This window comes from Sapajus apella, unplaced genomic scaffold, assembly GCF_009761245.1.
Source record: "Sapajus apella isolate SASKATOON/1434 unplaced genomic scaffold, GSC_monkey_1.0 scaffold29, whole genome shotgun sequence".
Lineage (NCBI taxonomy): Eukaryota > Metazoa > Chordata > Mammalia > Primates > Cebidae > Sapajus > Sapajus apella.
This window is the reverse complement of record NW_022436969.1, coordinates 13,606,864-13,630,025: the sequence shown is the minus strand read 5'-3', so window position 1 is coordinate 13,630,025 and position 23,162 is coordinate 13,606,864. Positions and strand designations below refer to the sequence as shown.

The following is a 23,162-nucleotide window of genomic DNA, read 5'->3' as shown; positions in this document are numbered from 1 at the left end:
CTTTCTCAACTACTCTTTTAAAAACTTCTGAGGCTAAACTGATAGCCCAAAATGGAAATTACCTGCTATGGTTTGTCTGTCTCCACCAAAGCTCATGTTAAAATTTAATCCATAGTGGTGCTGGGAGGTGAGGCCTAATGTTGAGGTCATGAAGGCAGATCCCTCATGAATAGATTAGTGCCATCCCGTGGGAGTGAGTGAATTCTTGCTCTGTTCCTAAAAGCTGGTTGTTAAAAGAACATGGCACCTGCCCTCCCCTTTTGCTTCCTTTCTTAAGATGTGATGATGGCACATGCCAGCTCCTCTTCATCTACTGTGACTGGAAGCAGCCTGAGGCCCTCACCAGATGCAGATGCCCAATCTTGAACTTTTCAGCCAGAAAAACTGTATGAACAATTATCTTTTTTTCTTTATAGATTACCCAACTTCAGGTATTCCTTTATAGCAACACAAAACAGACTAAGACACTACTCAAATTCCTCAACAGTAGAATAAATAAATTGTACATTTCATTCACACAATGAAATACTATCCTGCAATGAAAACGAACTATATGCATAGCGTTGAATGAACAAAAGCAGACACATAAAAAGGTATGCACTGCAGAATTCCATGTATATAAAGTATAAAAATGGGCAAAATTAATCTATGTTACTGTAAGTCAAGAAAATTGTTATCCTTTGAGTATGGAATGTTGGATGGGGACTGGAGGAGAAAAAAAGAAATTTTCTAAAGTACCGGTGTTTGAAAAAAATTTTTTTTATATGGAGTTTCGCTCTTGTCACCCAGGCTGGAGTGCAATGGCACAATCTCGGTTCATTGCAACCTCCACCTCCCAGGCTCAAGCGATGCTCCTGCCACAGCTTTGAGAGTAGCTGGCACAAGAGCCACCTGCCACCACACCCAGCTAATTTTTGTATTTTTGGTAGAGATGGGGTTTTACCATGTTGGCAAGGCTAGTCTTAAATTCCTGACCTCAGGTAATCCACCTGCCTCAGCCTCCCAAAGTGCTGGGATTACAGGTGTGAGCCACCACGCCCAGCCAGATGTTCTATTTTTAATACAAGTGCAGTGTTCATGTTGTGAAGATCCATCAAACTGAATGTTCATGAAATGTGTGCATTTTTCTATGTGTATTTTACTTTAATAAAAGTAAACAAAGTGGCTGGGTGTGGTGGCTCATGCTTGTAATCCCAGCACTTTGGGAGGCCAAGGAAGGGGGATCACTTGAACCCAGGAGTTCAAACCCCATCTCTACTACAGATACAAAAATTAGCCAGGTGTGGTAGGACACGCCTGTAATCTTAGCAACTTGGGTGGCTGAGGCAGGAGAATTGCCTGAACCTGGGAGGTGGAGGTTGCAGTGAGCCGAGATCATGCCATTGCACTCCAGCTTGGGCAACAAGAGTGAAACTCTGTCTCAAAAAAGAAAAGAAAATAAAAAGACCAGCAGGCACGGCGGCTCATGCCTGTAATCCCAGCACTTTGGGAGGCCGAGGCGGGCAGATCATGACATGGTCAGGAGATTGAGACCATCCTGATCAACATGGTGAAACCCTGTGTCTACTAAAAATTAAAAAATTAGCTGGGCATGGTGGTGCGTGCCCGTAATCCCAGCTACTCGGGAGGCTGAGGCAGAAGAATTGCTTGAGCCAGGGAGTCAGAGGTTGCACTGAGCCAAGATCGTGCCAGTGTACTCCAGCATGGTGACAGAACAAAACTTTACCTCAAAAAACAAAAAAAAAAAAAAAAAAAAAAAAAAAAAAGAGAAAGAAAAAATAGAAGTAAACAAAATCTTACAAATACATGCAATGGAATATGTATTACTCAGCCTTACAAAGGAGGGACATTTAACACTTATTACAACATGGACAGACCTTGAGGACTTTATGCAAAGCCAGTCACAAAAGAACAAATACTGTACGACTGCACTTATATGAAGTATCTAAAATAGTCATATTCAGAGAGACAAAAAGTAGTATAATGGCTGCCAGGGAATGGACAATGGAGAGTTTATACAAAGTTTCAGCTGTGCATACTGAAAACTGTTCCAGACAAAGAATGAACAACAATGTGAATGCATTTAACATCAAAGACTTGTACTCTTAAAAATAGTTAAGATGGTAAATTTTAAGTTATATGTATTTTGCAATTAAAAGAAAGTTAACAACAACAAACTGCTCTGTGATGGGAAAGTAGAGAGTTGAGTGTATTAGAATTAATTATATAAATTAAGAGCAAATAGGCTCTAAGGTAATAGATGGTAAGGAAACTTCCTATTACGTACATGTGCTTCAGAGAATAGATGTGCAGAGACAATTATATTGGCTAATTAGATGCAAAGGGACACAGCCTGTGGAAGGGTCAAAGGGGCAGGAGATCACATGTCATACACTTTCTAATAAGTCTTAATTGTTCTAGATAGTTATAAATTTCAAGATAAAATTAAGTATTATGATTAAGTAATAAAATACTGACTTATTCAATCAGGACAAAAATATCTTCTTTTTTTTTAAGAGATGGAGTCTCACTATGTTGCCCAGGCTGACCTCAAACTCCTGGGTTCAAGCGACACTCTTATCTTAGCTTCCCAAGTAGCTGGGAACACAGGTATGTGACACATATAGGAATGAAAATATAAAGGATAAAGCTACTAGCTACATAACTCTAAACTACCTGATATAAAAAAGCTGAAAGTAGTAGACAAAAACATCTTATTTAAATTTGTTACTGGTTAATTTTTCATGTTAGATTCTCAAAACATAAGCTCTTAAAAAAAATTAAAGAGTAAAATCAAATTAGAAATTGCTATTTAAGTACTTATTTAACATACCTATTTGTTCCCCTAAGATCAGGCACTGTTTTGGTACTGGAGCTCCAAATACCATTCCCCGAAGTTTATCCATTGGAGGAGCTTTATTCTGAAGGCCCCCAAACTTTCCATTACTTCGAATTCGATCTCCATCTCTGGTCAACAGTGTAGGACAGTGTGTAATTTTAACAACCTATTGTAAATAAGTGAATATTAAGTAGTGAGCAACTTATTTCAACTGCTCCAAAAAAGGAGAAATCATTTTAGGTTTCTGAGGTTAGAAATGACAGGATCATGGCAGTATTTTCACAAAATTAGTAACTAGTGACGTGTAAGATAAACTGGAGGGCAAAATCCAGAGGCAGAGAGATGAATTAGACAGCTTCTCTAATGTCAGCCTAAAAGAGTGATAACACAAGTGAAAAAAGTGAATGATGACTGGATTGGTAAGTAGAAGGAAGAGGACAGGCCAGAGAGTTCTGCGCTTTGGAACCCATGGCAGTTAAGTATCAAGGTAGCACTGCCAACCCAGTTTCCTCTGTTAGATGTTAAGTTTTTTTAGATGACCAAAGGATAGCAAAAGGAGAATATTACGACGTTGCAGAAATTCAGACTGGAAAGCATTAGACTGACCCTTCTGAAGATAATACTATGGTTTTAGTTATGGGAAGATAAAAAGGTGATAATTTGAGAGTTAGGGGAACTAAAATCATGTAGAAAAGCTAAAGTAATGGAAAGGAAAAGATGAAGAGTTAATTAAGAATGAAATTCTTCAGAAAAATCAGAATAAAAGAAAAACACTGGATTTAGTATGTTGTGATCTAGAAGAATGTTCTTGCAAAAAAGGTGCAGGAAATATTTAAAAATAAAAATTAAACTTCATTGGTAACCAGAGACGTGGAATTCAGATATTTTTACTATTCAGTATATTAAAATACATACACACATACACACACACCCCTTTGGGGGTGCCCTGAGATAGCCCTTCTCAAAGGAAATGTGACAAGTATTAAAAAGTTTAACATTCTGTATGATTCAGCAGTTCTACTTCTAAGACTCTCATCAGGAAAAAATAATCACAAATGTGAATGATGTACAGTGAAATATTGTTTTAATAATGAATAGTAAACTTACATGTCTCAACAAGTTACACAAGTAAATTATGGCACACCCATACAATAAAATAAAATATACACACATACATTAATGACTGAAGAAGAATACCGTAATTTTTAACAAGCACAAAAATGTAGTCCAATCTAATATTGGGGCTAAATAGTCTCTGAATTATATAAATATAAGATAAAGTAAATGTAATAAGATGATTATTTGAAGAAATCCTGTAGTGAATTCTTTGGTAAAGTCAGTATTTACAAATTCAAAAATTATTTGTTTTTATAAGAAATAAGCACAACTTAATTTCTTAGTTTTGGTTTGGGTTTGTGTGTTTCTAGTGGTGAACAGCAACAACCAAAAATACAAACTGGCTTCATGTGCTATCCATTTATCAAGATTCAGGCAATGTTTCGAAGGATTATATACACATACATACATACATATATTTTGAGTTGTGCTATGTTGCCCAGGCTGGAATGCAGTGGCATGATCATGGCTCACTACAGCCTCTGACTTTTGGGCTCAAACAATGGGGGTCTCACTATGTTGCCTAGGCTGGTCTTGAACTCTTGGCTTCAAGTGATACTCCTGTCTTGGCCTCTCAAAGTGCTGGGATTACAGACATGAGCCATCATGCTCAGCCTAATATGATCTTTAATACACTAAAATGTAAAGATTTTTTATTCTCTTGTTAACAGACAATATAAGGGAAAAGAGTTATGGCAGAAGGACAGACAATTTGACTCCCCTTTTACAATAATTCTGGAAATACTACTTTCACAGTTTCTCAATTCTCCCTCAATCTCATGATTCTACCTAAGGACAAAGAAAGGCATGATAGTGTTTGGAAATTCTGGAATGAACAACAGTATTACAACTCTGACACCCAACAATGTGACCAAGGAATGTCATTAAGAACCTTTTCTCAGAAGAGCTTTAAAATAGTATTTAATTGGCAAAGTTACCTAAGGCTTCATTTAGAAACCTGGAAGCAAGGAAATCAGTATGTGCTATTATCGATTATGAAGAAGAAATCCCTGTCTCTTCAACTTCTTTGTCTTACATTCCATTTTCTCTTTCTCTCTGGGTTGCAATCTGAATATTTTTTTCTGACCCTTCTTTTAATTCACAAATTCTTTCTTAAGATATTAAACCTGCTCAGTATTTAATTTCTATTATAGCTTTTGATTTTTAGAAGCACTATTTAATTTTTTTCAAGTTGACTTGTTCTTTTTGCATTTTCAACACTTTCTTTTTTTGAACTATATTAATCAAATATTAGTTAACACTTTTTAAATATTTGCTCTCATTTTAAATGTGAAAATTATTTCCATTCTAAAATAATGGTGAAATTTCTCCAGCAAATATTTGTGTTTGCTTCAATCGGATATCTAAAGACACTACTAGCCCTGCACATGAAATCCTCAAGTTCTGCACTTGAGGGTTTTCAGAACATCCAAGTAGTATGGAAGCCTGTTGGAAACAGATATTAGATTCAATCTGTTTACATTGATGAATTCTCTAGAAAAATGTTTAACTTTTTAACTTTTCTACTTAGTGCCAAGGTTCAAGAAAGAGAATTTTCTGGTAGTTCCCTGAAGCAGCTGGAGTTGAGAAGAAGGTGACAGGTTTATGTGTTTGTTTACCCTTATGCTAAGGTTCCCCCCATGGAGGGGGTGTCCCCAGTTATCAGATTCCCCATGTTGTTTAGAGCCCTGGGTTTTGTCTCCTACCCTCAAGCCCCTCGAGGGAGTGAAAAATCAATGCTTAAGTTCAATTAGTTTGGCAAATGTTCTTACTGCAAAAACCTGGCATTAGTGTTCTGTTTATCTCTCTGGGTTCCCATATCCACTTAAAATCCTCACTTTCTTGCCAGTTCATTAAGATATATATCTGAAATAGCATTTAAGCTAATCTCACCTGGAGTTTCCAATGGCTATCTGGTTTGCCTAGTTCATCACCGTATAACCCTTAGAGCACTGTGCCTAGTGATGTGCTGTAGCCAGTTTATCCTGGGTCACAGAAGTCAAGTCTCCTGAACACCACATTCATATAGGCATGAAGGACTTCATATAGTCTGCTGGAAATGATCCATGACACAGGCACTTACACCATAAAAACTGGCAAAAGCTACAAATCAGGGACTTCACATGCCTCCTCAGAGAGCTAGTTCAACACGCAACAGCACACCCCTGTCTCATACACAGTAAGTATGCAAATATCTGGTTGAACTAGAGTCTTCCAGTTATCATCCTATTCGTTAGTTCTATCCTCACCAGTAAGCTTCTTACCTCCTCCAAACTGATTCCATGCTATCATAACATTTAATGAGTATGTTTCTACTTCATAATTTGGGATATATAAGAATGCTAACCACAACCAGAATATAGTAGCTCTCCCACCCACAGCCAGTTTCTGGTACAGTATATTATACTTATTATTTGGTTTAAAAGGAAACATTCATGAAGATGCCAAATACCATTTTCCAATTAGCTATATAATGCTCAATAATCCCAGTAATTTAATTTTTCTAAACTTAGATGCATTTATTATTGCTTTATTCCCCGCCCCCCGCCCCCCCACCACCACAAGATGGAATCTCGCTCTGTTGCCTAGGCTGGAATGTAGCCGCATGATCTCTGCTCACTGTAACCTCCACCTCCCGAGCTCAGGTGATTCTCCTGCCTCAGCCTCCCAAGTGCCTGGGATTATAGGTACCTGCCACCACACCTGGCTAATTTTTGTATTTTTAGTAGAGATGAGGTTTCACCATGTTGGCCAAGCTGGTCCCAAACTCCTGACCTCAAACTGCTGGGGTTACAAGTGTGAGCCACTGTACTCGCCCCTATTATTGTTTCTTAACTAGGCCCAAAGAAAAATTACTCAGACCAGTTTAGGACTCAGACCAGTTTAGGTCTAGCTCTGCCATAAATTAGTAGTGTGACTTGGGACAAATACCCTACCTCCCTTTTAAAAATTTTTATTTTTTTAGAGACAAGGTCTCATTATATGCCTAGGCTGGAGTGCAATGGCTACTCACAGGCATGATCAGAGCACACAACAGCCTATAGCCTTGAACTCTTGGGTTCAAGAAAACCTCTCTCAGCTTCCCAAGTAGCTGGAACTACAGGCATGCATCACATGTCCGGCTCTCCATTATTTGTTATCAGCTTACGGTTTCTCTCTATTCTCACTGGTCATAGATCATCCTAGATGAACCCTATGGTCCCTGTAATTCTAGAATACACTATTTACACATATTGGCTTAGATCGAATCCAGGGTACTGTCTATAAAATGTGGCCTTAAGAGTCAAAATCAAGTCAAGGATGTCCCTTTGTTAAGACTTCTGAAAGATTTAAACTACTGCCCTCCTGGATCCTCTTAGCTAGACAAAAGAGGTTTTAAAACTCTAAATGGCATTAGCCTACTCTACCTGACCCTTATGGGTGAGAATAATAACCCTAGCAGACATTCCCAACAGGACCTCTGGCCAATATCAGCTGATTTGCCAGGTGACAACAGGTACCTGTTGCCAGCTACATAAGGCAGGCATTTTAGTCTTGCCATTATCCCAGTTCAACTAGCCAACATCACTTGGAGAAACATACAGAGTTAAGAGGGCTAATACATGTCATTGTTGTTGAAACTTAATATTTAGAGTGTTATATAGCAGCAGTAAATAACTGAAATATTTATATTGCCAAACTCCCCTCCAAAGGTGCTGTGGGCTAAACTGTGCTCCCTCAAAATCTTTCATTTTATTTTATTTTTTTATAAGACCAGTAAAATAGACTAGTGAGAAGGGGAGGAAAGTATAAAACAAAGAGTTAGAGCTGTAATTGACCGTGAATAATCAACTGAGATAACTCATTACCTTTGGACCAGCCCCCCGACAAATCCATGTTAAAGTCCTAACCCCTAGTCCCTCAGAATATGACATTATTTAGAGACAGGGTCTTTACTGAGGTAATCAAGTTATTATGAGGTCACTGCGGTGGGCCCTGATCCAATATGATTGGTATCCTTACAACAAAGGGGAAACTTGAACACAGTTACACACAGATGTAAAGAGACAGGGGAAAGACAGCCATCTACAAGGCAGGGAGAGGCCTGGAACAGATCCTTCAATCATAGTCTTCAGAAGAAACCAGCCCTACTGAAATTGTGAATTTGGATCTCCAGTGTCCAGAACTGTGGGACAATAAATTTCTATTATTTAAGCCATCCAGTCTGTTGTGGGACAATAATATTTCTATTATTTGTACCAGTGAATAGCTGTCCCAGCAAACTAATACAAAGTGATGTAGCAAATTACATTTTACACCCAAATTATTTGACAGCACTTATTTCCAATACTAATAGACACTGTTTTGAGTCTTAGATAATTTCATAGCCCCAAACACATCTATTTAAATTTGCATCCTGGCCCATTCATTCCTACATTTTGCCTACTTTTATGCTGCTTATCAATTTGTAGAATTTAAACTGGTTATGAAAAGGTTACTTAAACATTGGTATATGTATCATCAAATGATATGATACACATTAAAATTGAAGCCTACAAATTTAAAAAGAAATCAAATACGTACCTCTTTTCTATAATGATTGGCTGCATCCAGATTATCCAAAATAATGGTGTCTCCTAGCAGCATACCAAATACTAAAAAAGTCAACAAATGAATTTTGAAAATTATGGTATTTTCCTTGGTCATATTAAAATATAATACACATTGCAAATCTTTCTTTGAAAGAATGCTACTATTGTTATAATTTTATTTGACTGTCCTCTGAAAAATACTGATAAATATATGACTTATAAGCAAAATAAGAACATAAATTTTCATTATCAGTAATTTATAGATTTTTATCACAAATTTAACATCTGTACAAAATTAAAGTCACCATAATGTCTTTTACCTGTTTCACAATGTTCTATATTATCTGGAAATGTTAACAAGTCTCTAGCAAAGACTGGATCTCCAATGGGTTTAAAATATAATTTTCCATTTCGGAAATGAGGTAGAGGTCTAAATAAAAAGAAATTTTAAAAAACTATTAAAGCACATGACTTTTTAATTTTAAAAAAGACAATATGGAAAACATGAATATATTGCGCATCATTTTGATCAAATAATCAACTCCCAATCCACCACAAGTGACACTTCTAAATGATCTGCTATTATGCCCTTAGAAATGAAAACAATATTTACCACATAAAAAATTACTTGGTTTTATCTGTACTACTACCCTCTATTAGTTTGTATTAATGATATAATAATAGTTTCATTTGACGAGGAAAGAAAAAAAGGTAGCCTTTAAAGCTGGCTCCAAATGAGAGTACCAATGAATAACTGTTCATGTGAAGAGTGCCCACAGACTGAGTAGGGGAAGGGGCACGGCTCAAGACTGAGACACATATGAGGAAGGCAGCTCTATGTCCCCTGGCTCCCTGTCCTTCCCATACAATATAGGAAGAGCAATAGAAGCCAGCAGATGGTAACAATGGAATTTCTGAGACCGTAGTTGATTAGGGTGGCAGGGACCTTCCCTTCAACATAGGCAGGGAGGAGCTCTAGTTAACTCAATCCCAGTAAGAGGGAGAATACCAGAAACAGAGAGCATAATTAGTTTCTAGAACAAACATTAGCCCTAAATGTCAAATCCAGTTTCCCTAAATCAAGGATTTTTAACTTAGTCTCCAGGGATTATAGAGATAAAGAAGCCCTCTTGGAGAAAAAATTCTTCTCACAAAAAGTATTAGGGTGTGGGGGCATGTGCCTCTAGTCCCAGTTACTTGGGAGGCTGAGGCAGGAGGATCACTTGAGCCCAAGAGTTTGAGGCTAGAGTGAGCTATGACCGTGCCTGTGAGGAACCACTGCACTCCAGCATAGGCAAGAGTGAAATCTCTTCTCTTTAAAAAAGAAAAAAGTATACCCTTATTAACACAGTAATTATGACCTGTCAGGATTTCCCACACTGTTCCTTTGAGTACTGACTAGTTGCAGGGTGGTAACTAGAATCTGATAGATTTGAGTTCAACACCCAGCTGTTTCCTCAATCTAGTTTTAGATTTATAAGATGAAATAACATGTTTACTGAAATTGTAGACTCTTAATGAGATCCGGTTCTCCTTCAAGTCCCCATTCCTATGCAATTACAAGCCCTGAAAAGCTTTGTTTAGTAATCTAAGGAAATTACTCGCTAATACTCTATTACACATTTTTATTTATTATTTTGTTAGTATTTTCTTCCTGTCTTTAGGTGAATTTTTAAAAGTAGGCCTAATCAAGAGTACACATAAAATATAAAAAAGGGGCTGGGTCGGTGCTCATGCCTGTAATCCCAGCGGTATGGGAGGCTGAGGTGGGAGGACTGCTTGGTCCCAAATGTTTGAGACCAGCCTGATATAGCAAGACCTCATCTCTTAAAGAAAAAATTAGCTGGGTGTGGTGGCATGCACCTGTAGTCCCAGCTACTCAGAAAGCCGAGGTGGAAGATCACTTGAGTCCAGGGGGGTTGAGGCTGTACTGTGTCGTGATCACGACCAGCTTGGCTGACAAAGCAAGATTGCATCTCAAAAAATAAAAATTTAAAAATTAAAAAAAAAAAGGAATTTAGATTAAAAATGTGTAATTGGTTTCCATGGTTATCCCCTAAAAACATATTTTGAAAAGTAAATGAGAAAACAATTAAAGAAACTAACTTTATATTGAAATAAAGATGTAATATCCAACTAAACAGTCTCTTACATTTCAACCCTACTATTAGCACTTCCAATATCTGCTGAATAGCCATTCCAACAAATCCTCTCTATCTAAATGATGGCTTATTTTCATAGAGTATAAACAGGCTAAAAGATAAGCAACTCTAGCCTTATTCCAAATAAAGGTGTTGCATATTCAGTTAACAATAATAATATCCTTCCATCTTTCCTGTTGTAAAGGCCAAAGATTTGCTGTGGGTTTTTTTGTGCATGTCTTTGTGTGTATATGTTACATATACAAATGACATTTAATTGGCAAATAAAACATAGCCAGCATAAACAATGAAAAATGCCTATTTGTGATGAAGACAAAAATAATGTAAATAATTAAAGTCAATTCTCTGTTTTAGATATCTTTTAGATAAATCATTTTTAAATCAAGGTTTGTTAAAAAAAACAGAACATATATTTCAGAAAAAATCATTACTTTCACTTTTTTCTAACCTTTTCCAATCTGGAAGGGTCTTCTTATAAATAGAATCAAGGGGCAACACCTGCTGACGACCTTGGGTTTCATCATAGATACGACGTGCAGCATCAGTGGTTAGGGTGACTACACAGTCCATGTCACTTGCCAGATGCCAAGAAATAACCATCGCAGCTCTATCATCTTCAATTTGTGCTAGATGTGCAATCTATAACCCATTTTAATAAAATCAAGTAAAAAAATATAAAATACATATATAAAAATTTGATATTACTTTAAAAGCACAAGCCTAGATAACAAAAACTTCTGAAACACATGAATTAAAAATAGTCAAGTTGTTAAAAACTTAACTTGAATATATTAAACATTCTATTCTGCTATTAAATTAAAAAATTTTTTTCTAAAACTAAACTCCAGTAAAGTTGCAAAAAAAAGAGCAAATAAAAATATTAGGAATTTTTTTTTTCTCAGACCTCTCAGGGACGAAATAATTAGGAATATTATTAGCTAATAATACATACTTTTTTCACATTTTAATACTCTATAAAAATGGAATCTGTCTTCCTGGTAAAATCATCATAAAGTGTATTTAAATAATACACACATAAAATAATGCAGTTCAATTAAACATAAATACATTTAATATACCCTTCCCTTCTAAGTAAACACTTCACTCCACTATTATAGCATTCCTTTCAGAAAACAAGTCTAAACATCACAAATAAGAATTGTTTCTTCTGCTACTCAAGAGGCTGGGGCAGGAGGATAGCTTGAGCCAGGAGGCTACAGGGAGCTGAGATTGTGCCAATGCACTACAGTCTGGGTGACAGAGCAAGACCCTGTCTCAAAAAAAAAACTGTTTCTGTTTCTCGGAACAATTCTTTGGAGCTTAGAATAAATAAATAATTATAAATCTTTGCTTCAGTCACAAGTATTCTTTTTCTTTCCCTCAGGTCAGGCAGGTAATATGCCAACATCATAACAAGGTTCAAGGGTGGCATATGTCACATACAAGCATGACCACCCAATCATCAACAAGGATTCTTGTTCAAAGTCAAGTCCACCAAAGTTGGACTATTGTGGCCACTATCAAAGCCTAATTCATTGTGCTAGTATGGTGGTGTCTACCCTTTAATCTTACTTAATCTGGTAGCACAAACCTGCCCTAGCAATAAGAACACTGTGTGTCACTTTTAGAAACATCAGGCTGGATGTGGTGACTCACAATTATCATCCTGGCACTTTGGGAGTTGAGGCAGGTGGACTGCTTGAGCCCAGGAGTTTGAGACCAGCTTGGGCAACACCACGAAACCCCATTTCTACTAAAAACACAAAAAATTAGGGGAGCATGGTGGCATGAAACTGTATTCCCAGCTTCTCGGGAGGCTGAAGTGGGAGGATCACCTGAGTTCAAGAAGTCGAGGCTACAGTGAGCCAAGATTGCACCACTGCACTCCAGCCTGGATGACAGGAGTGAGATCCTGTCTCAAAAAAACCCTAAAAACAAAACACATCCTAACATCTACCCTTATATTCTAATTCTCTAGAAGTGAGTGGAAGAAAGCTAAGAAAACTATCATGCAAAAAAACTAGTACATGTAAATGAAAACAATGTTCTAGCCAATGGAGAAAGAATTAATAGAGGCAGATGAAATGTAAGCACATGAAATGGCCTACTTGTGACATTTAGATGTGTTTGTAAAAAATACAACAATACTGGCATAAAAACCTATTTAGAAGGGCATGTTAATAATAACTATAATATGTTTAACTGAACAAAAAAATCTTAAAACTGCTATAAATCTTCCTCATTTAGAGATGGGATTTCAAGATATTTGGAATTGAGGAAGAAAAGCATAAAATATGTAAGTTACTTGAGGTATTCACGATATTAAAAATAAATATGTTTTAAGGTTTGGGGGGAAAAATCTCCCCTTGTTCCTAGGATTATTTATTCTAGTTTTTTTTTTTTTTTTAGACAGAGTCTCACTTTGTCGCCTAGGCTTGAGTGCAGTGGTGTGATCTTGGCTCACTGCAACCTCTGCCTCCCGGGTTCAAACAATTCTCCTGCCTCAGCCTCCTGAGTAGCTGGAATTACAGGTGGACATCATCACATCTGGCTAGTTTTTGTATTTTTTATTAGAGATGGGGTTTCACCAGGTTGGCCAGGCTAGTCTCAAATTCCTGACCTCAGGTAACGCGCCCGCCTCAGCCTCCCAAAGTGTAGGGATTACGGGCGTGAGCCACCACACTGAAGACTATTCTAGTTTTAGAATAAATGCCAGAAAGAGTATTTTTTAAGGAAGCAAGGGAAAAGACTAAGGATGACATGGAGGGATTGTAAAGTTCTCCTACTGGTTAGTGTAGGGTTTGTACTTCTGAGGAAACAAAAGAGAAACTATGTAAAATGAGATTTAAAAGATTTCCCCAAGATTTTCAAGACATGCAATGGGAAATATTTAAAAAGACTTTAAAATACATCTCTCTTGCTAAAATATATATGTTGGTAAAAATCTTACATATTGTGCAAGAATTTTATATTGGATGAATTATTAAAATGTGGAAACCAGATATTTATATGCTTAGGATCAAATAATTGATTTCTAAAAATTGGTTCCAAAGAGTAACATTTTAAAACATTGTATATTGGCAACTCATTTCCTAATGCATAAATTTATATTTAATTTAACTTAAATTAAAATTCAATTAATTTTTTAAATCTGCAGATTTGAGGTTTGGGTAATAATGTAACATAGCTTTCATCATAAACATTGCTACACATTACCCCCTATTTTCAGGGGGGCAGTACTACCATAGACTTTAGAGTCAGAGAGACCTTGAGTCATATCTAAGCTATACCTTTAACTATATTTTAACAAGTTATTTGAGCTCCCTGGATTTCAATTTCCTTATGCATAAATGAGAAATACTACAAAATAACGGTTTAGACTGTGGTTATAAAAGTAGAATATACATGTATAGGCAATAACCATAGGCTCCAGAGTCAGACTACCTGGGGTTTTGGCCCTGGCTCTGCCATCTGCTAGCTGTGCAACTCTGAGCAAATTACTTGCCCTCCGTTTCAGCTGGGCACGGTGGCACATCTTGCAGTCACAGCTACTTGGGGGGCTGAGGCAGGAGGATCGCTTGAGCCCAGTGATGGAGGGAGCAGTGAGCCACAGTCTTACCACTGCACTGCAGCCTGGGTGGCAGTGAGACCGTCTCTCCCTCTAAAAAAGAGCTGCATTACACGAAAGTATCTCTAAGCAAACAATAAGCCTTGACCTAATAATACATGCTAACAGCTTCTGCCACAGCCCTCAATAGTAATATTACAGATTTTTGGTTTAAACTCTGCCAAATCCCTATTGCAATAATGAGAGCAGGTACTTTATCGGAAAGAAATACATTACAAAGAACCTGACACTTTGTTACTTTTAGAAGACCCATTTTAAACAAGCAAGAGAATAAAAAGTACTGCCTCTCAAAAGGCTTAACAAACACAAACCTTTCCCAACACATCTCCACTGCCTTTAGTATAGTTTGGAAGAGTACATGATCTTCTAGGTTTTTTCTTTAGTTCTTCCTGTTCTGATAGCTTTCTTTTCAGAAGTGTTTCAATGTGCGGCACCTATAATTTATTTAAAAAAAAAAAATTAAAAGGCAGCCCATAGTGACAGTGGAGAAAAATTAACAATTTAGATAACTCAAGAATATAGAGTTGGTAAGCAGACATTATTAAAAAAAAAATCAGAAAACACAGAGAGAGAGAGAGAGAGAGAGAGAGAGAGAGAAAACAAAAATTTAAAAACCATGGTTATAGTAATATGAAGTTTCCACTTCACTGAATTTAACAAAATCTTAGCCAAGAAATGCACTACCTATAATAAGACTTTTCTTTGAAACCTAGTTACATATATAAAAAAAAATAAATTTTAAAAATCTAAATTGCTTTTTGTTATTTTCTCTTATTTACCAACCCGTGTATTGACTATGCAGCCTTTTCAATGCAGTACTTGAACTGATGTATTAACTGCATTTATTGGTGTCATTACATTAAAAATACAAATTGCAATTTCTTTTAATAGAGCACTCTATCATTTTGTTAGTCATTTTTTATGTCTAGTAAGTGACTAAACTACAATGTACACATCTTTGTACCCTAAAACAGTACTCATGGAATTCCTAATAAAACCTGAAAAACTGAGAAAACTGTAGAATAGACTTTAATAAAAAATCTTTCATGTATACTTGGAAACTATACCTGCTGTGTTGTAGGAATGTCAATATTATGTATTTTTAGTTCATTTCGCAATTGGGCCTCTTTTAATCTTGCTTCTTCAAATTGACCTAAAATTTAAAAAAAAAAAATTTGCATCAATTTCTGAAAGCTGCCAAAACCATAGTTTTTGAAAAATATTTTAAAATTCCTTTTGTTTTTCCCTTTTGATGTCTGATGCTAAAATGAAAATTGATAGGTGACTATTTTAGAAATTCAAAATTAAACTATACATCTTAAGGCTCAGTTCTGATATATAAAAATGAGAAAACAGAATTAATCCAACTAAAGGGAGATATGATATACTGCAAACTCCTAGTAATGTTGGATAAGTTATTTAATCTTAACCCACATGAGTATACATAATTTACACATAATTGCACAAGGTTGTTCTCAAAGTAAACTTTACAAAAACAATTTTTAGTGCTACACAGATGATATATTATCTTATTTCTAGATTTAGCGCCTATTATATTCTAAATATCCTTGATTTTGTATAGGCATATACAAAAGTGAGTACTTTGAGGCAAGCAGTAAATATTTGTTGGTTAACTGATCAAAATAACTAACACAAAGCCAAAATCCTTAGCAAAAAAATCTGACAAATGAAAAGGGAAGATGATAGAGCACAACTCAGAAAGTGTCTTGTCTTTCAATTATAAACAATATTATTAAGAATCGCAGCAAATGTAGGCTGGGTGCGGTGGCTCATGCCTGTAATTCTAGCACTTTGGGAGGCCAAGGTGGGCAGATCACTTGAGAGCAGGAGTTCAAGACCAGCCTGCCCAACATGGTGAAACCCCGTCTCTACTAAAAGTATAAAAATTAGCCAGTGTGGTAGTGCGCACCTGTAATCCTAGTTACGTGGGAGGCTAAGGCACGAGAATCATATGATCTCAGGAGGCAGAGATTGCAGTGAGTGAGATCGAGCCACTGCACTCCAGGTTGGGCGACAGAGTGAGACTGTGCCTCCAAAAAAAAAAAATTGCAGCAAATGTTCTATGAATTGACTCAAGAATAATTTACATATTTCAGTACGAGTGTATGACACCCCAGATACCTTCATAGTATGACAAACTGTGGATGTTTGAAGTAAAATACATATAGCTCAGGAGCCAAATAAAAAATTTATGTTACACATCACTTCCTTGGTGATAGTATTATCCAGTATCTTTTGCCAGAAGCTGGAGATAAATATAAACATTATTATTATGTTGAAAGCCTTAAATTTTCCACAGGTCCAGATTCCTAACAGAACATGTCAATTTTCTACAAGTAAGTATGATACATATTTATTTAAAATAAGAAATACTTCATCTTAGCAATTATCAACGACAATGTCAACCATCATTGCCACCTTTCTGCAACATTCTGCATTTTACTTGTGGATTAGGAAAGTGGAAGCACGTTTGTGTATCACAATCTCACCTTCTGCCTTATCATTCCCCAAAGCATACTTTTTGTCTTGAATACAAAATGACTTACATTTCATTTCATTAAGAAGCTGTTGGCCCGCTTCAAATAAACTTTTATACATAATAATAGACTGAGATAATTGGTCCTTTTCTTTTGTAAGTGCTGCCATTTGTTGCTGCTTTTTAACATCTAAGAAAAAAAAATTCAGATAATTTTAAAATGGACTTTTCTAAAATATGTCATAATGTGATTAGATAGCTAATAAACACCATGTTAATGGGAAGCAAAACAAGGTTATCTAAAGTATCACTAACAACGGAGCTTAACCATTTATTTCCTAGAAACTTACCATTGTAAAACATGAATGGTAGGATATATGGTTCTAAAGTTCTTGATAAAAGTGGTAGCCGGGGCTCAAATATAATAAAATATTCAGTACTATCTCTTCCAGGACTACTTTCTGCTAGCACCAGACTCTGTACATAAAAACAAACAATAGGGGAAAACAAGATTTAAAAAGATATTTTTCAACATATAAAGTTTTACATAACTCATTACATTCTGTTTTCAAGTAAGTGGTTAATTTTAAAGGCAAAAGGCATAAGCTGATCCTTAAGATTCCATTAAACTATCATCACCACCACCACTACCCATGACATAAAACTTTTTACCTTTTGGTATTGGTTTGAAAGCCAAATAATCATATCAATAAACAGCTTATGTAAAAATTATATATAATACAAAATTTCAAGAAAAAGTTATTTCATTCACATTAAAAATATCAAAGGCTGCTTACAGTTTTGACCTGTAAAATCTTCTTGATTCTAACCTCTAAATTGAAAGCAGCATGAGACAGCTGATAGTGTGAAAGTTATAAAAACAATCACAAAGCCCAATGCTGAGTTTAAGTTACAGCTGTTACCATGGAAATAGACTCATCAGTCCCAGGTGACTGAACAAGAGGTTTTGAAAAGCTCTAAAGATTTTTTAAATTGCATTTTTCTCATTAATGGACAAAAAAACTTTTGCTATATTTTAAGACCATAACATATAACTAGTAAATGACACAAATATATTTTTATCTAAAATGATTTTTTTTTTTTTACAAAGTTCTAAAGGAAACAACAGACAGTAGCTGTTTTTGTTTGGACTATAACAATACAATTTACAGAGAAGTAATATTTTTTAAAAATCTAAATCAGTGTGACACTGTAGGGCAATCCATGAAATATTATAAATTACAGCTCACAGATATTTTTTCCCAAAGAATATAGAGTACAAGCCCACCACTAAACCAATTGCCAATCAGTTTCTGAATGTGGTTTTCAATAGACTTACATGAATGCAAACATGTATTGAAAAACCATTTTGCATTTAAAAAAAATAAGTAACATAGACTTTATACTTTAGCAACTTGCTTTCAGCACTTGATTTGGTTTGTTGATCAATTCATGTGAATGTATAGATGCCAATTTAAAAAATTTATACATAGTACACTATACTACCCATTCATTGGGTGGTGGATATTGAGTATATTTAAAATCTTTAAACTATTATCTATAATACAGCAAAAATATATCTCCAAATGCTTCTCTGCAAATGTGTTTTCTAGGATTAATAATGAGAAGTATAAGTTTATTTTAATAGGTAGTATCAAATTTCCCTTAAAAGAAGCTGTATAAAAGAAGCTGTATCAATTTATCCTCTCACCAGCAGCGTATGGGAGTGCCCAATTCCCCTGATGCTGGCCAACATTTAATATCAATCATGTATTTTTTTCTAAAAAGGGGAATTAAAGAGCAACCAGTCATTATTACTTTAACCAACATTTTCCTGAGTGGTACTGAAATCATGCTTCTTATGTTTACAGGTTATTTATACTTTCTTTTCCATTAATTGCTTGCTCATATTTTTTGCCCATTTATTTTTCTACTGGTTTGTCTTTTTAAAAAATTGATTTGCAAGTAGCTCCTTAGGAGGTTTTAGAAATCTGTTCAAATATCAGTCCTCTAATTATATGTATCTACACGTACAGTCATACACCACATAACGAAATTTCAGTTAACAAAGGACCACATATAAAATGGCGGTCCCAAAAGATACTGTACTTTTACTGTACCTTTTCTATGTTTAGATACAAATATTATGTTAAAATTACGTACAGTCATATACTGTACAGGTTTTTAGCCTAGGAAAAATAAGTTATACTACTGGGTGTAGGGGCTCACACCTATAATTCCAGCACTTTGGGAGGCTGAGGTGGGTGTATCACCTGAGGTCAGGAGCTCGAGATCAACCTGGCCAACATGGTGAAGCCCCATCTCTACCAAAAATACAAAAAAATTAGCCGGGTGTGGTGGGGCATGCCTGCAGTCCCAGCTACTCGGGATGCTGAGGTGCGAGGATCGTTTGAACCCAGGAGGTGGAGGTTGCAGTGGGCCAAGAGTGTACCACTGTACTCTAGCCTGGGTGACAGAGTGAGGCCTGTCTTAAACAAAAAAAAAAAAAAAAGAAAGAAAGAAAAGAAAGAAATAGGTTATACCATATAGCCCAGGTATATAGTAGGCTATACCACCTAGGTTTGTGTAAGTATACTCTACAATGTTTGAACAACAATGAAATCACCTAAAGATACATTTCTCAGAACGTATGCCCATCATTAAGTGATGACATGACTGCATATAGCAAAATCGATAGTTGTCCTCAATATACTACTGTAAAAACTTTTTGTTCTATTAAAGAATCACATAGTAAATCTGATCATCCACTGTCAACAATTATCAACACATTGTAACTGTTTGCAGTGACATAATCACAGCTCGTTATAGTCTCAACCTCCCAGGCTTAAGCTATCTTCCCACCTCAGCCTCCTGAGTAGCTTAAAGCTATAGATGCATGCCACCATGCTTGGGTAATTGGATAATTTTTTTTTTTTTCCTTTTTGTAGAGATGGGGTTTTGCCATGTTGCCCAAGCTTGTTTTGAATTCCTGGGCTCCAGCAATCCTTCCACCTTGGCCTCCCAATGAAATTCAGACACTGCCATCAGAAATTTCCGGATCATGCAGGCAAATAATACACTGAATTTAAATAGCACAGTTAACAAACTTGAGCAACTACAAATTTAGATTATACCTTTAAATGAAGCAACAATGTGGAACATTTACAAATACTGGTTGTGCTCTGGACCAGTGTTTCCTAAACTTCCCTAATGATAAGAATCACATGCTTGTTAAAAATCAGATTCTATATCCCTGCTTCAGACATACTAAATCAGTATCTGAGGCAGGAGCCAAGAAGGGCTTGAGTTTTCTACTTATTCAGTGAGATATTAGGGACCTCTAGTGGTAAAAGGACATTTACATGCATGATATGAAGAAATTTTTATACACAGCTGTTGGGGGATAGCTAAATCTGTCTGAATCTCGGGAATACATACAGCAGGCTTAGCAATTTCAAATGTCTACAAGGGGGCCAAGAAAACTGGACATAGGTAAATAGGAAAACAGGTAAAGTGGACTAGAAGTCTTCTTCCAACAGAAACCCACTCTGCATATTAAGTATGTCTCCCCATTTCCCTTTGTTTTTCAATGTGGCTTTCATTACCTAATTTTTGTTAGGACACAAGAAAATTTTACTTTATTCTCTACTGTAATAGAAATAAAAGAACAAGTGTGAATTTAAGTGGCAAATAACGTATGTCCTCAATGTCAATAAATGAAAAGAAGTGGCATGGAAGTGGCTGACTGGTAACCAGATACACTGAGAGAAACAGTGACTGAGGCCGCACATATAGCTGGCATAGGAGAATCCTCACCCAGTGTTGCCAGATCTTTAGATTTCACCAAATAAATTAGAAATGCAGATTTTTACGTGCAACTCCAGAACTTTAAATGTTGAAAACTAATTAAAATGAAAATGCTGTATTGGTCAGCCATTGCCAGACCAACTGACAAGTCTTTAGGCCAGGTACAGCTGGCAGGCTCCTACTGTATAAGCCTAATTTTATTGAAACAATGTGATATTAGCAATGAGTTAGATACAGAAATGAATAACAACAAAAATACAAGAAAAATGAACATTTCACATCTATTAGTACTTTTAGAACTACTGATAAAGATACCAAGAAAACTAATGGATTTGAATAAGGGTCAATAAAACCCAGAAATATAAAAAATTAAAGGAATAAGGATATCAGAGATAGCACTGTGAATATGATCTGCCCCTCCAATATAAACAAAGGAAAGTTCTAAAAACAAAACAAAACAAAACACCTCAGGAAAAAGTACTTATTTACCAAATAACGCTAATATTTTTAATTAAGAAAAAAATGAAAATTCTAAAAGAAATAGTCAGTGACAATCTTAGAAAGATTACAACCAAAAAAAGTTCAACCGTAGTAGTAACAAAAAAAATTTTTAATCGGATATTTGGTTACAATATTTATTTTTTTGAGTCAAAGTCTCGCTCTGTTGTCAGGCTGGAGTGCAGTGGTGCTATCGTGGCTCACTGCAACCTCCACTTTCCGGGTTCACACGATTCTCCTGCCTCAGCCTCCCAAGTAGCTGGGACTACAGGTGCATGCCACCATGCCCACCTAATTTTTGTATTTTTAGTAGAGATGGGGTTTCACCATTTGGCCAGGATGGTCTCAATCTCTTGACCTTGTGATCCAACTACACCTCCCAAAGTGTTGGGATTACAGGTGTGGTTAGAATTTTAAAAAATGTTCGTATACATAGTGTTTCTAATAAGAGTAAAATAGACATATATTTTGGTGGGAATATAAACTAAGAGCAATTGGCAGTAACTACCAAAAGGCTTAAAATATGCATATCCTATCTCTAACACATTCTGCCTCTAGTAATTTCTTAACATAATAATATATGCAAAAGTATATATAGTTATCCCCTGGTATCTGTGGGATACTGATTCCAGGACTCCCACAGATAACCAAATCCATGCATACTCATGTCCCTGATATAAAATGGTGTAGTATTTGCATACAGTCTATGCACATACTCCATATACTTTGAATCATCCCTAGATTACTTAATAACAATACCTAATACTATGTAAACAGCTGTTGTATTGTTTATATAATACTGACAAGAAAAAAATCTGTACATCTTCAGTACAGATGAAATTTTTTCCCAGTATTTTTTAATCCACAGATGTGAAACCCATGGATATGGGGGGTTGACTGTACTTAGAAGAAAGCTAATGGAAGCACTGTTGATAAAAACAAACTTTAGAAAAGAACTAAATTTTCACTAAGAATTGACCAGATAAATTCTGGTCATTAATGGACAATGATGTAAGGCTTACTTTTACCTAGAAGATATTAGAGACGTTAAACAAGAAAAGATTTTTATAAAGGCATAATTCTATTAATGAAATTTTACACCCTCTGAACACATACATATAATGGTATGCAGGCAACATTAGTGTATGTTTCAAAACTCTGGAAGGTAATAATAAATTGTTAATCATCTATTATCTCTGACAGGTGACAATATCTTTATTATTTATGCAGGTTCTTGCACTGGATATTTTAAAAATACAAATAAAACTATTTTCATTTTAGAAAAAAATGAATAATAAAGTATTTAATTAAAATTTACCTGAGGTATATTTTATTATGTTTCTATCTGCATAATGGCAGCTTTTCAATGAAACATAAAACATCACATATTGTCACTAAAGTTACAAATGACTAGAATCGGAGAAAGCTGTTTGTCATCCCATAGGAAAAAGAGGAGTCTTACAAAGATCCTGGGTTCAATATGTAATAGCAAAATCAGAAAATACTTCAGCTTATTTTCCAATTTAGTGCTATGATTAGAACATCTTTATAACTATACAAAAGAAAAGCTATCTTAAAAGTGGTTAAAAACATTAAATACAGAAATCCTATCTACCAAAAGATATAAAAAATTTACCATGATTTCAGCTGAACCATTCACAAAGGGGAATTCAAGTGTTCTAACTTTCCCAATAAAGAGTGGGGTATCAGTATCTTCCTCATTAGAACCTTTAATGGTGGCCACTATAGTGCCAACCAAATCAATTCCAGTATGGTTATTGTAGTCATCCTTAAAATAAAAAATGGAAAACAATTAGAGAAACTGGTCAAATGATTAAACCCAGAGACGAGCATATACAAATCAGAAAAAAGACATAGAGCCCCCAACATTATCTGGTTCTTTCTCAATCTAAGCACAGAATTCAGTTCTAAGTTTGAGTGTTCCACAGGCAAGAAATAGTTCTAGAAACCATAAAAGAACAACTGACTTCCACCTAATAGTTCCTACCTTACTGAATTACAAGGACTCTCATTTTAAAATGTC

At 35.7% G+C, this 23,162-nt stretch overlaps 1 protein-coding gene and 1 pseudogene across 2 annotated transcripts in view; both read right to left on the bottom strand.

Moving 5' to 3' along the window:
• SMCHD1 (structural maintenance of chromosomes flexible hinge domain containing 1) overlaps positions 1-23,162 on the bottom strand; it is a 159,599-nt gene that overhangs the window by 15,915 nt on the left and 120,522 nt on the right. The window contains exons 37-45 of one of the 2 annotated variants that reach the window (XM_032293271.1): positions 22,755-22,907; positions 17,164-17,290; positions 16,884-17,003; positions 15,384-15,469; positions 14,628-14,750; positions 11,137-11,327; positions 8,847-8,956; positions 8,519-8,589; positions 2,834-3,005 (exon numbers count right to left, since the gene is read on the bottom strand). In XM_032293271.1, the coding sequence (XP_032149162.1) occupies positions 2,834-3,005; positions 8,519-8,589; positions 8,847-8,956; positions 11,137-11,327; positions 14,628-14,750; positions 15,384-15,469; positions 16,884-17,003; positions 17,164-17,290; positions 22,755-22,907 (1,153 nt within the window). The remainder of the gene's footprint in view (positions 1-2,833; positions 3,006-8,518; positions 8,590-8,846; positions 8,957-11,136; positions 11,328-14,627; positions 14,751-15,383; positions 15,470-16,883; positions 17,004-17,163; positions 17,291-22,754; positions 22,908-23,162) is intronic. The other variant, XR_004273454.1, reaches the window with a different exon arrangement.
• On the bottom strand, positions 12,072-12,161 carry LOC116561658 (annotated as a pseudogene).